The 13,494-nt window shown below is 41.7% G+C and overlaps 1 protein-coding gene across 3 annotated transcripts in view; it reads left to right on the forward strand.

Moving 5' to 3' along the window:
- SVEP1 (sushi, von Willebrand factor type A, EGF and pentraxin domain containing 1) overlaps nt 1–13,324 on the forward strand; it is a 128,153-nt gene extending 114,829 nt beyond the window's left edge. For all 3 annotated transcript variants that reach the window (XM_069776420.1, XM_069776421.1, XM_069776422.1), the window contains 4 exons: nt 2,659–2,754; nt 5,651–5,746; nt 8,580–8,673; nt 10,743–13,324. In XM_069776420.1, coding sequence (XP_069632521.1) covers nt 2,659–2,754; nt 5,651–5,746; nt 8,580–8,673; nt 10,743–10,773 — 317 coding nt within the window. In that variant the 3' untranslated portion in view covers nt 10,774–13,324. The remainder of the gene's footprint in view (nt 1–2,658; nt 2,755–5,650; nt 5,747–8,579; nt 8,674–10,742) is intronic.
- The last annotated feature ends 170 nt before the right edge of the window (nt 13,325–13,494 follow it).

Consider the following 13,494-nt stretch of genomic DNA (forward strand, 5'->3'; position numbering starts at 1 on the left):
CTCTCACCACAGCTGCACTTGCCTGAATCACTGCTGGTTAGAGGTTGCAGGCCAGATTCTGATCTGAGTTTCAGGGGTAAGAAGTATTAGCCTGGATCTGCTTGCTGATCGTAAACACCTGCAGGACCCAGCAGGCTGCACAGATGCACACAGCTTGTGTGACCCCAATTTTTTCTCTCTGAAATGCTCTAAAATCTGTGTTGTCTATTCACCCTCTGTCCATGTCTTGCTGACTGGGAGTGGTCAGTGTGGAGCTGCCAACCAAAAAGTTCATAACCCATCAGGAAATAAGAGCATTATGAGAGGGTGTCTGAAGCATGGAGAAAATCGTTCACTTGCAACCACAGGAAAGCTTTTGGCAAAGCTGAGAACAGATATCAGAAATTTTTTTTTTCCCCTTCTTACCCATGTTTGTCTTGCAGCAGTGTAATGCTTTTGTGTCCTGTGGAGATAACTCTCAGGCATGGATTTACAAAGGGATCTCAAAGATTAAGATTGATACCATCCATGTGAGATCTGCTACCACTAACTGAAGTCACAGTTAATGGTTCCCTTTCTCTCCCCAGCACATCAGTACTGCATTTACCCTGCTTGCTTTTACAATAGCAAAAAAAGAGAATGTGATCCCAGCTTAACTTCCTGCCCCAAGCCTTTCTCTGGTCTTGTCTGTCAAGTGAAGAATAATCCCCACAGCTACAGACACAGAGTCTCTGCCTGCCCAAATCGGTGTATAACAAGTGCACACCTAGGGATGATACTGTCTTACTCATTCAGTTTCACAACCAGGGCCTGGGCAGAAATCCAGGAAAAGCCTATCTATGCCTGAGATCCTGGATCACTGAGTGGGATGGAGTTGCCATCCAAAGCAATTTCTGTAACTCATTAAATATCTGCATCTTCTCCATTGACCAAGAGAGAGAAAATACATTTCAGAGACCACTTTTCATGGGCTTTGAATTTATTGTGGGATATCATTTATACACAAACCTCCTACGTCCCATCCCACTATACATTCATGGGATATTGTTTAAGTGGCATGGATCACACAAAGCTTTAAATGCTTTTTGATTCAAGTTTCATAGTTTGTTATTGAACAAAGGAATGATTGGCACACTGTTCTACTTTAGTCAACACCCAGAGACAAGCTGTCTGCATAGTCATAGATACCTTTACAACAAAAATTGTTCAAAATACCTGTTAAAGTATTGCAACTTCTGTGAACCACCCAGGGCCTAAGGTCTCTTCCCATTCTCATTATCAGCTGACATTTGATGGGAAGGCTTTTGGGATTGAAAACTAAAATGGCAAAAGCTTTGGCCTCATTTCAACAGACTCCAAGCTGGAGCTTGCAACTTGGCATGGCTTAGCTGCAAGAGTGACTCAAGTTTGGTTCTATCAGGGGAAGATTTGCATTCTTTCCAATGTGGAGCTCGGGTCTGAATAGTGTTTCAGTGTGCTAAACCACTGTTTCTATTTAATGCTAACATTGAACAAGATCTGAAACACTTAAAGCCTAAGCTCATATTATTGCTCACCTAGTAACTAATAAAAGATAGGATGCAATTAACAGTTCAGACTGAGTTTCCTGAGGTTACTCTGTGTTCATAACTACCACTAATTAGAAGTTAGCCTGATTACTTATTTGTTCTGTAGTATCATCTTGAAGCCACAATTTTTGTTCTTCTGTATATGTGTACACCAATATGACAAGAATTGTGCTTCCTCCAATGATCTTTAAGTCTAACATGTTTGTAGTTAGCTTGCCATTGATTTTGTAAAGTAGTCCTGGATGTATTAGCCAAGATACGGTGTAATGTCATAGAAATGATGATGAAGTCCAAAGCCCGTCCAGTCCAGGCAAGATATTGGGCTAGCATGATAGAGTCCACTTCAAATTCCCCACTTTTATGATCAGGTGCTTATTAACAGGTGTGTGAGCCAAGGAGTACCAGTCAGCAGGAATGCGAAGTGAGGTTTATAATCACACTTTGGGTTTCACGGGTAAACACTTCAGTGTGCCACTGCTGCACCCTTGTTGGTCACTCCTCATTATGTGGGATGATAGTGCAATAAAAATTGCTTGTTCTACCACAGTGTTTAATCTTACTTTCAACAAATCCTGTATTATGCATTACCTTAGTGTTTCCTACCAATGTTAGAAGGAAGCTTGATTTTTATTTTAAAGTTAATTTAGAAGAGAGGAATAAAAAAAAGGTAATAGTTTTCATTTGGGGTGGGGTCTTTTTGTTTTGGTTTGGTTTGTTGGTTGTTTGTTGGGTTTGGTTTTGTTTTCGTGTTTTGTTTTGTTTTGTTCTGTTTTTTCACAAGAATGAGTCAGGAAGAGCAGTTAAAGCATGGTATCAGCCTTGAAACATTGTCCAAATAATTTACCCAAACATCCTAGAAACTTCTGAGTTTTGATTCTTGCCATGGACAATTTTTGATTGTCTTAATGGTTCCCACACTCTTGCTCACAGTACCTAGTTAGAGCCAGAAAACAATGCAGCCCTTGAAATCAAAGTCAGGTTATGTTTCTGAACTTCACTACATTTCTTCGTTCTACTCTAAACTCTACAACTGCAGACATCTGTACAAGATGCTGAATTACTAAGCTTCTAATTAACTGTCTTGAGTTTGTCATTAATTTTTTTTTTTTAGCTGTGTGTCGGTTCCCATGTCAGAATGGTGGTGTCTGTGAGCGACCAAATGCCTGCTCATGTCCAGATGGCTGGATGGGTCGTCTCTGTGAAGAGCGTATGTATATCATACCTAAGTGTAATTTTAAGTATGTTGTAGGTAAGACAAGTGAATTTACTGCAGTGAACCGGGTGGGAAAATTAAAGGCATAAGAGCCAAAAACATAAAAATCATTACTTTATTCTGCTTGACAAATTAGAGATAATAGGAAGGACTAACTGATTGCTTGTTTCTAGACAAATGACCGTCCCCTGACATCTCCAAACCAAAAGAAACACTTTTTTGATTGATGCGATTTTGTTTGTGAGTGCTCTTTCACTATGATTGAAGAACAGCCTACTTCAGTTCTCCAAAGTCTGTTTCTAATAGCAATACATGATTTTGGGGAAAGAACAGGGGTTAGAACAGAAGAGATGTGAGTGGTTTGTTGGTGGCTGCATTTGTTTCTTGGGCTTCCTTTTTTATCAGTCTGTGATTATGAACCTGATCAATTCATGTTCAAATAATAAAACTGTGTCACCTTTTCGATGCTGTCCTTCCTGACCTGTGTACCTGTTCCCCCCACATTCTGTGTTGGCTTTTCCTGGCCTGGATCTCCAAATAGTTAGAGAACTGGATCTGTTCTGGTTGAAAAGAGCCAAATCTGACTCTTGGTCTGTCAGATATTCCCTGGGTGACATTGGGGATGCCAGTTTGTGCCTTATTTCCCATTTTCTTCATGATGATCTTAGCACAGGGAATTTGGGAGAGCTAACCCTTTCATTCTGGTGTAGTGGCTGCATGAGAAGCCTTGTTACTGTACACATAATTAGGCATGGGTTTATGTGGATAGAAAAGGAAAGTGCCTTTACTGTGTTTAGTACTCAGTATGGCCCTGACATAAAGCTTTAGTGTGTCCAGGCACACCTGCAGCTGAGGTGGTGTCATTGTCACTGGCTCTGAGTGTACATGGAGACTTGCAAAAAGATGTGGCACCTCCTCCTGTAGTTCATGGAGAGGAATCAAGCATTTTGCTAGGCAGATGTATCACATCTTAAAACAGTCCTCTGAATCTACCTCTGCAGCTTTCAGGTCTTCCCCATGGCAGCATCAGTTCCACGTGGCACAAATTAGCTGTAGGTACAGAATGAGGAGAAGAGGTTCAGCAAGTTTTGTCCTTCTGCATTTACAGAAACTCCAGCTATGTGGTGCATTCACATGGCCCCTCGTTCGCTGTCCCTATGTCTGTCAGTACCACCATAGCCAGACATGCAGACTCAGCCCTGTATGTTTCACAGTTTCAGCAGAAGAGGACTGAGCCCTGTGTCTGGCAGAATTGTGTTTGGCATGCCATAATTGATTTTCTTACCTTACCATTAATAATGATATTTAATGCATTCTTCAGGACCAGAGGACATATTTTATGCGCCCAGTCATTTTGATCTGTTATCCCAATTCAGATTCTGTTTTCCTGTATGGGGAAAATGAACAGGCAGCTGACTAGCCAGATCACACTTCATGCAGATACAGGCACTAGCTCTCCTTTTTTTTTTTTTCTTTTTTCTTTACTTTGGCATAGGTACTGAGGAGAGGTGAAAAGGATTCCCACAATTGGTTAGTGCCACCTCAGTTTTGCAGCATTGCTTGTCAAGCAAGGTGCATTGCTGAGAAAAGATAGGTTTAGTTGTTGGAGTTGAGGGCCTGTTCTGGAAGTCAAAGGGATTTTTGAGTGCTAGCACTGAGCACTGATCTGTAAAGATCAGGCCACAGGTGGGGCCACAGAGCTCTTACAGAATTCAGTCACCTTGTAGTTCACAGTACATTTCACAGATAACAAAATAGATTGATCTTCCTAAGAGAAGCCTGACCACTCTAAAAAACATGCAGAGCGCTGCTAGTATAATGATACAGACGAGTAATTCTTGGTGGTATGGGTTAGTCCTGTGAGCTCCATGGAAGTTCACTACTCTTTTCTTATCCAGGCTGACTGCAGCTGCTCAGTTTGACCTCTGCTGTGCAGTGGAAGAAGAACCTCTGCATTGGTTCTCTGCAGCCCACATCCACGCTCCCAGTACAAAACTCCACTGGAAGTGCCACTCAAGGGTCCAAATTAGAGACCCAGCTCAACTCTTGCTCTTGTTAGAGCATGTTCACACAAGTACTTCATTCAGTTAGGGTAGTGGAGGTGGTAGTTTTGTGAAGGTACTTATGTCAGGAACAGTGTGCACATCGGACAATTTCACACAGAAACTCCAGCTATGTGGTGCATTCACATGGCCCCTCGTTCGCTGTCCCTATGTCTGTCAGTACCACCATAGCCAGACATGCAGACTCTCACAGGAGCAGTATAGCTTGATTGGCACTCAGTCCAGAGGCCACCAGCTGCTTGGTATCTGCTTTGTTTCTTTCCCAAAGCTTCCAGCCACAGTCAATCTGTTGCACCCAGAATATCAAAGCTGTCTTTCCATGGAGTGGTGTCGCCTGTCTCAGCATGTTTCCATGGGCCCAGACCAAGAGTTTTTCTATGGGCAGTGCATAGATTAACTTATTTTGGATATTACATTGTGGGACCCCAGGGAATCCACAAACAATCCAGTTGTTTGTAATTAAAGCATGAACTGATTTTGTTAGCCACCATCACAGAAGCGGGCAATGTCTGTGGATATTACAAGTGAGAAACAAGCAAACAGCCCTGCTCATTTCCAGTGAGCACAGAGACTACAGGTGTCTGAAGGACTCTAGCAATTGCTCTGGTCTGTCCATTTGTTTGTTATCATTCCTTCTCGTTTCTGGCTGTGCCAGTCGTATTTGCTGCTCATGCCTTGTGGGTAGATCCCACTCTGCTGACACTGCATGCAAACACTTTGAGGGGTAGTAGAATTTCTAATTAAACATAAGTTCTTTTCTTGCACACTTTATTCTTTGCTTTCATGGGAGATAATTATTTTCACTGGTTCTCTTCTCCTCTCCTTAGCAATATGCATTTTGCCATGTCTCAATGGAGGTCGCTGTGTGGCCCCTTACCAGTGTAACTGCCCCCCTGGATGGACTGGATCGCGCTGCCATATGGGTAAAACTCCTTTCACCTCCATTTTTCTCACACTTTTTGTGACTCTACTATCAATACCTAGCACAGTTCACTAAGGACTCTGTAGAACTACTAAGCTTCTCACAGGAGAACCCGGCCTGCAGTAATAGTCCTGGAGGATTTGCTGTCCCCAGCTACACGCTATTTCAGAGTAGTCCCTGATGAGTCTTTTAAAATCCTCAGAAAAGTTTGCTCCCAGAAAGGACAGACAGCATTCACAAGAGTGCTCTCTGCAAAAAGCGGTGCAGAGGAGAGAGGATTTCCAAAGAGAAGAATAAAACTAGACTGCCCATTCCAAGAACAGTTAAATTTCATTTCAGCACATGCAGGTCACCATTAAACTCACAAACAAGCTGCAAGTACTACAGAGGTTTTCCACCACATAGCTGTCTGGTTTGGGGGATTCCCACTTACTGCCTGAGTTCTGAGCTAGGCAAGAGGGCAGAGGAAAGCAAGGATTTGTTTAAGGATGATTGAGTTTAATGGGTACATGGTACCCATGTAAGGTACTTGAGTACCTTACATTAGGTATCATGTAAGTTCGCTGAACAAATTTAATGTGCACTGCATTTTACTAGATCTTTTACTTGCACCTCACCAAGGCTGAAGGGCATATAGCACACCAAAAAAGTGAGGGGTAGTGAGAGCAGTGATTCTAGGCTCCAGACCTGTGTCCTGGCAAGTCAGCTTGTGTCAGATGAGGCTGATTTGCAATTAGGGATAATATTTGGACCCACATTTGGGATATGTGGTTCCACATCAAGACTAAACAAATGTCAGTTTTTGAAAGGCTTGTCCCTGTGGAAATAGCCAGTAAAACTCATAGCAGTTGAGTGATCATTGAAATGTCTTTCAATCATTATTAAATCTCAATCACTAATAAATTTTAACTATTTTTAAAAATTGTTTTACAGTTTGTCCACTGTACTTTTATTGTCCAGATGCACCCTAGCTGATTATTAACAGGGCCTTAACACGAAAGCCTGGTTTTGCCTTCCTGCAAGACTTTGGAGTGGCTGATCAGGTGAACTGGAGGAGGAATTCTTGCTTTTGTTAATGAATGTTCATATTATTTGTTCAACTGATAAGAATAGTGAGTCTGTGGGATAAACCGTATGATACACTGCAAACCCAACCATCCTTCAGCACATTGATATTCCAGAGTGAACATTTTAACTCAGAACTACTGTCTTTTGAAGGGACACTTGCCTAGCACATAATGCATCATTTCCTCTCATATTTCACAAACTTTGCAGCTATAACAGCATAGGTGGTTGAGGAGGATAGATGGCCTTTTCACTTTTGGGCCAGCAATTAAAATCTGGTTAGACTGACTTGCTTTTCGGTAGCTAAAGAAAAAATCCTAGTAAGCAACTGCATCTGTGCCAAAGCCCATTCGTAAAAGCTTGTAACCACTGCTTATGAAATTATTAAACGACTTCTCATTTTATTTACTGCTCTTGACCTTTTGCCATGACAGAGCAAAGTGAAGTGAGAAATATTTGGATTAAATGCTGGTCTGACAGGAATAATTATGTGCATAAAGTGAGAGCTCAAGATGTTTCATTCATATGCTTCATTCCGGAATCAGAAGTCATTTTCAACATGACAGACTTGGTGCACTTAATTGCACAGGGATGGTCCATCTCTATAACCTCCTGCCATTGCTTGTTCGTGTTTGGCCCAGAGGAATCGGAGCAGTGTGTTTCTACCTCCTTTTGCATTCCTGTGATTACTCATTTCCATTTCCTTTAATTCCATTTTAATCAGTGTTGCCTGATGCGTATTCCTTGCGAAAATATAACCCAGTATTTGTTCTCACTGGTATCTTTAGGTCTGTCCTTTAGATATGGCATTATCTGCTGAAAAGACTTCACGTCTTTCAGCTTTCCTGTGATATAAATGTCTGCATTTGAAGGACCTCATTAAGTGACTCTCTAAATCTGTTCTGTAAACTGTATGGTGCTTTATTTTCCAGTCTCAAAACTGATAGGAAGACTCGAAGCTTTGACTTTTGTTTGGTTACTTGACATTCTTGGGTTAGGCTGTCACACAAAAGCACGTGCAGCCATTTCAGAGGTGGCCCAGCACGACCCTATCAGGCAGGCCAGTGTTTGTTCTCTAATTCAAATGCCCTGTACCACCTAGTTACACCTCTTACAGCTATCCAGTGTCTTTCAGAAACTGTCACTCTCTGCTTCCTTTCCTTGTCTCCATACAGGTGCCATTGTGCGAAGTCTTAATCCTTGCCTGCTGTTGATCTGTAAATGGGTTTCTGACCTTTAACTTTCTGTTTATGCTGCCTTTTTTTATACTTTTTTACAACATCTGGTGTCAGCTTGCAGGTTACTGTTTAGCTGTCACATTCCTTTCAAATAAAGAGCCACATTTTCTTCCTAGAAGTAAGGCCTATTGTCCTGCTGATCTTCTGACTCTTCTCTTCTAGTTCCTCCTCCTGCTTCCACTTGCATTCCTGGTTTTTTTGCCTCAACTTGAGGCAAAAAGAACAGAAATTTTAAGGCAATGTAAAATAGTACACTGGCTGTTTCATACAGCTCATACACAGCAGCATATGGCAAAAGTAGTTGAGAGGGTCAAATCATGTTCAGCAAAGATGTGCTTCTAAGGCTGCTCTTCTCCCAAAGCAAACCATCTTTTACAACAGACTCACAGCTGATGTTTAATATTGTAGTTCTGAGAGTACTCCATTCTTAACAGAATAATGCAGGCTGGATTTTCAGTGCCCGTTCCTTAAACAGTTTGTTGTGGGTGTGCTCATTAATGCAACTCTGTCTGTGTGTGTATTTGTATACAGCTGTTTGCCAGTTGCCTTGCTTAAATGGTGGGAAGTGCATACGACCAAATCGGTGCTATTGTCCCTCATCGTGGACTGGACATGACTGCTCTAGGTAAGTGTTGCTGAGCGCTGTCCCATAGCTAGACTGAATCACACCCTACTGAACGCTAAATCTGAAGAATGTGTAATTAATATTGCACGTTTTGAGCACCTCTAGTTCCTGTACATCGGTGGTCATTAGATGGCTCATGATTTATGGGCAATCTCGAAAGACCTTAGAGAGTACTCTGCAAAATGATTGCCAAACTTCTAGAAAACTCAGGAAATGGTACATTTACATGTAAGCAGACAGGCAAACCTGCAGGGTTTAGCCTTATTTTTAATGGTGTAAATTGACGTGTTTGTTGTGATGTAATACAGAACGTACTTCAGGAAATTTGAGTGGCCTACTGTGTACAAGTGTTCATTTTGAACTGTATATACTTCAGCTGGCTCCAGGTTCAAGACTAGGGTCATGCAACAGATGTTATAAATAATCACTCTTACTACACCTAGTGCTGAGTGGTGTAATCATTTAAGGGTACAAGCCTCTGAGTCAAGTCCCAGTTCAAATCACCTGGCAGTGCAGTCTCTGTATCAACAGCCCCAAGATCTGGGCTTAGATCTGGTTCACATGTGCTCTGCTTTAAAAGAGTTTTACCAGTGTTTATGTTTTGGTTTGCTGATTCATGTCTAATGGGGCCAGTAGCAGGCTAGGTTACCAAATGAGTGAGCTCCATCACCATGCAAGGCAGCATGTAAAAGTCTTAATTGTAGCTTTGTTTTTTAAAGTTAACTTGTGAAGTTTGGGTGTTTGACTTTGAGAGCAGTCTGAACAGGACTCAGTTTTTCTTTGGAAAGCTGTTTTATTTCATGCTGCCATTAAGAGCCATTTACAACCCTGAAGAGGGAAGACAGGTGGAATGGTAATGATGTTGTTGTGGCTGGGAATCAGATATAATAACAAAACATGTAGCATGAATTCTCCTGCTCCCTGCATGGAATATTAATGAGGGCCATGAAATATGCTAGCAAAAATATTTATACCTCAATTCACACTGGCTTCTACTGAACACATTGGTCATTATCCTGGAGAGCTAAATAAATAACAGCTGAATATTAGTATTTTTCTCCAGGGTACAGACAAAGCCTGTGACATTGTACATTTTTCTTATTGTTCTTTCTGGACAGGTAGTGACAGACATTCCTCCCTGTCCCTCTGATACACTGTTTATCTTAAAGCTACAGAAGAGATGCTTGTTTGAGAAATTACATTGTCCAAAATGAATAGTTTTCATTTTTCAGCTGTGATTATATATGCCCAAGTGAAGTAACTTAAATGTCCTGCCAACAAACAGTATCCAGCTTTAGACTGAAAGCTACACATTTAAAGTCTGATAGCATTTCCATTTAGGACATGAAGCAGCGAAGCCCAAATCCAGTGGATTAGCAGCCAAAAATTATGCAGTTTATCTGTGAGGCAAAGCAAAGTTTCAGGCTATTACCAAACTGCACTCTTCTTGGTTTGGGCTTGTTTTTTGTGGTTTTTTTTGTCCAAGTCCACGGCTCTGTGCAGCATGGTGAAGTCTGAGAGAAGGTGGATCTTTAGCCCTACAGGCTTGTAGTCTAGCAGCATATCCCTTCAAGGGCTGTTTGAGAGGAAGTTTCCCACACAGAACTGGAGGGGTGGAGGGAACAGAAACAAACACTGAGATCTGCTTTGTATCTTGTTACGCTTTGGCCTCAGCTGCTGGTTGCTGTTTACAATACAGGGTACCATACTGTTCTGAGGACTCAAAAATAACACAGGCAGAACAGGAGGAAATGCCATGATAGCAAAGATTCGCTGTTGCAGGTTAACTAAGTGTGATTTATAAGAGGAAGCTGAAAGGCCCAAAAGCTTTTATCAGCAGCCAGGTCAAGATAGCTCCAAACCACTGTGATGAGTCATGACTTAGATTAAATGCCAGACATCTCTATTCCCCATGCCTATGCTCTTCCCCTCTCAATATGCTGTCTTGAGCTGTGGCATTCTAATCCCTGGTATACTTTTAGACACCATCCTCTTGTGCCTCACTGTTGATCTTGTTTGGTATGTTCAGTACAGCACTGATTTTATTTTGTCTGGGTTTTTTGACGCAGGAAACGGAAGGCTGGATTCTATCCCTTTTAACATCAGAGCAGCAGTTCTACGTTCAGATAACTTTCTTCAGCCTAGGCATCAGGGCTTGGAATCTAATGCATTGTAAATCAAATCCATTGCTTCCATTCCCCCCAGCTCCCTTGTTTTGTATTTTATTTTGTGATACGTTTTTACTATACCTTTCCATTTTTAAAGAAATCCTCTGTATTTTTCATTTACAAAAGTATTATCAAATATATGCTGCTACACACACACCATACACACATACACATACAAATGTAAAGATTCCTACTGTCCACTGAGGAAGTGGTTGTGTAAAGTGAAGTCCCTCCCATTTCTTACATACAGTAAGCTAATTAAACCATACTGCCAACCATGATTAAATAGAATGTGGTAATTCTGCTTACCATCTGCCAAAGCATACTGCTGTCCAGCAACTCAACAGTAAAGAATAGTTATGCAAGGCTAACTGAGCCACTAAACTTTGCATTGGACCTGTTTCTGAACAACTCATGTTGATGTAAATTAGAAGTACATGGGATAAAGTCTATGTTGTAACCACAGTTTCTGGTGGGCATAAGAAGATGATTGTGTAATGTATATTATGTGACATTAACATCAGTGGAGAATGACTTAATGGAAGGCATTGGCATGAATTTTACCTGAGATTTATTGGTAAAAGTGTCAAAAATGTAAAAAAGATGAGAGACCATCATGTCATTTAGAGAAAGATGGACCAAGTCTAATCAACAAGAGCCTTTGAGGCTTTTTGGCTTATGGGCAGTTCATGTGTAGCTCTAAAGCTGGATGATCCAGGATCCAGCAGTGGGAAGCAGGCGGACCACTGAAACTTGTGCTTCCCACTTGCCATGGGACTCTCCACCTCCCTGTAACCATCATCCCTTTCCTGTGTAAATTATGAAATACATGTCTATCAGCTGTCTGCTAGGTGAATGCTTTTGATACATGGGGTTTGGGTCCCAAAGTTCAACTGCCCCTAAGATGGAGAGAGGAGGCACCAGTTACATTTACAGGTGAAGCTTTGCTATATGCTTACAGAAGGGTTGTGTTTACATCATGCAGAACCCTCAGAGAACTGGAAAAGGCCTCTCGAGTACACACACAGGCAGAAATGCTTGGCTGAGTGAGAAATCCCGAGAGCACACATGCTGTCACATTTCTCTTTCTCACGCTGTTGATCCCGTTGCATCTGAGGATAACACACACCTGAATGCCATTGTTAAGTCATGCTCCGATGAATTGAGATGCTAAGATTTACCTGTGGTTAAGCAGGTTGGTAGAATTACAAGGTGGAAATCGCATGCATTTTGGGGGGTCAAATGTTTGGTAATTATTGTCAATTAGCAAAAATTCTGATCTATGAAAGAAGACATTAGAGTGAGAACCTAAGAGTCATTGATCAGAAACTCCGTTTTTCCCAGTAATAATAGAAAAGTGTGACTTGCAGTCAGCACTGGGAAAGAAGAAGGAGAAATAAATTTTACCTTCTGTAGCATTCCTGCTTAGTTAACCCTCTGGATTAAGAGTGTACACAACCTGCCCCACACCTCCCCCTTTATAGATTTACCTTCCTGTCATGAATGTGTGAACTTGGACACAAGAAAGTGATACGACACCAAAATGAGCTCACAGTTACAGTAATAAGGCACTAGTAAATACTGACACTTAACTGATGGCTGCTAGCCCAAGACCAGAAATGAGGAAGAAAGAAACAAGCAAAGTTGTGGGCTAATAAGAGCTTTCAGCCAATTAAAAGAAAAACAGATAGGTAAAGGAGTCATTAGGGGATCAGATTAATGTGAATGTAGATTCCTTCCCAGTGAGAGCTGCAACCAGCTGAAGAGTTGTTGTTTCAGCTCCCACAACCTTCTTTTTCTAATGGACTCTGCTAGCACATAGGAACTATCTTCCGTCTCCCAGCTCCACAGCCGTCGATGTTTACAGCTTTGACTGAAGTTAGTGTTCAGTAAATAATGTCTGCATTTCAACCCATAGTCACCACTATTTGTAGGCACTTTGTTCCTTGACCTCCTTCCTGCCCTAACAGCATATGAGTGGAAGCTTAAGTGAGCAACAAAGGCCTTCTTGAGGGAAAGAGTGCATGGTTGAGAAAAGCAGATCTTTATTTATATGTCACTCTCATCTTTTGGTCCCTTCTCCAGTGTGCTTTTCTGGTGTGTGCCCTGACTCTACCCTGGTGATCTCCAGAGCAGAACAGCAGTGGCAAGGCCAGTGCTTAGAGCTTGCAGGACATTGTTGGGAGACTTTAGGGCTGCAGGGTGGCTTTTAGCACTCCAGCTTCACACTAGTGACTAGTACATGGAGTCCCAGGATCAACCCAGTCAACATGTTTCGTAAGGAGATGTGGTGGTAGGACAGAGTAGCTGAAACTAGAGGCTGTTATATTAGTGCTGTTGATGTTTTGATACTTGCTGGAACTTTTTCCCCTCCCTACCCAGTACTGTATTGTCATTTATGTCACTGCTTGTTGTGTGTTTTAAACGACTTCTGTGTGATGCACTTTACACTGTAAATAAAGTTGCACCCTGTTTAGTACCCATATAGAGGCAACATGGCACTCTTTTCTTAACGCCTCACAACAGAAATATCAACCTACCCTTTGGGACCTGCTGGCAAGGCCCGAGTATTAGGGAAATGGAACTCCACTGGAGGGAAAACACAAAATAATTGCCAGTAGTCTTAAAAGGATGTGCTGGATTACTCCAGGTT

The sequence above is a fragment of the Haliaeetus albicilla genome, chromosome Z (genome assembly GCF_947461875.1).
Source record: "Haliaeetus albicilla chromosome Z, bHalAlb1.1, whole genome shotgun sequence".
In the NCBI taxonomy this organism is placed as follows: Eukaryota; Metazoa; Chordata; class Aves; order Accipitriformes; family Accipitridae; genus Haliaeetus; species Haliaeetus albicilla.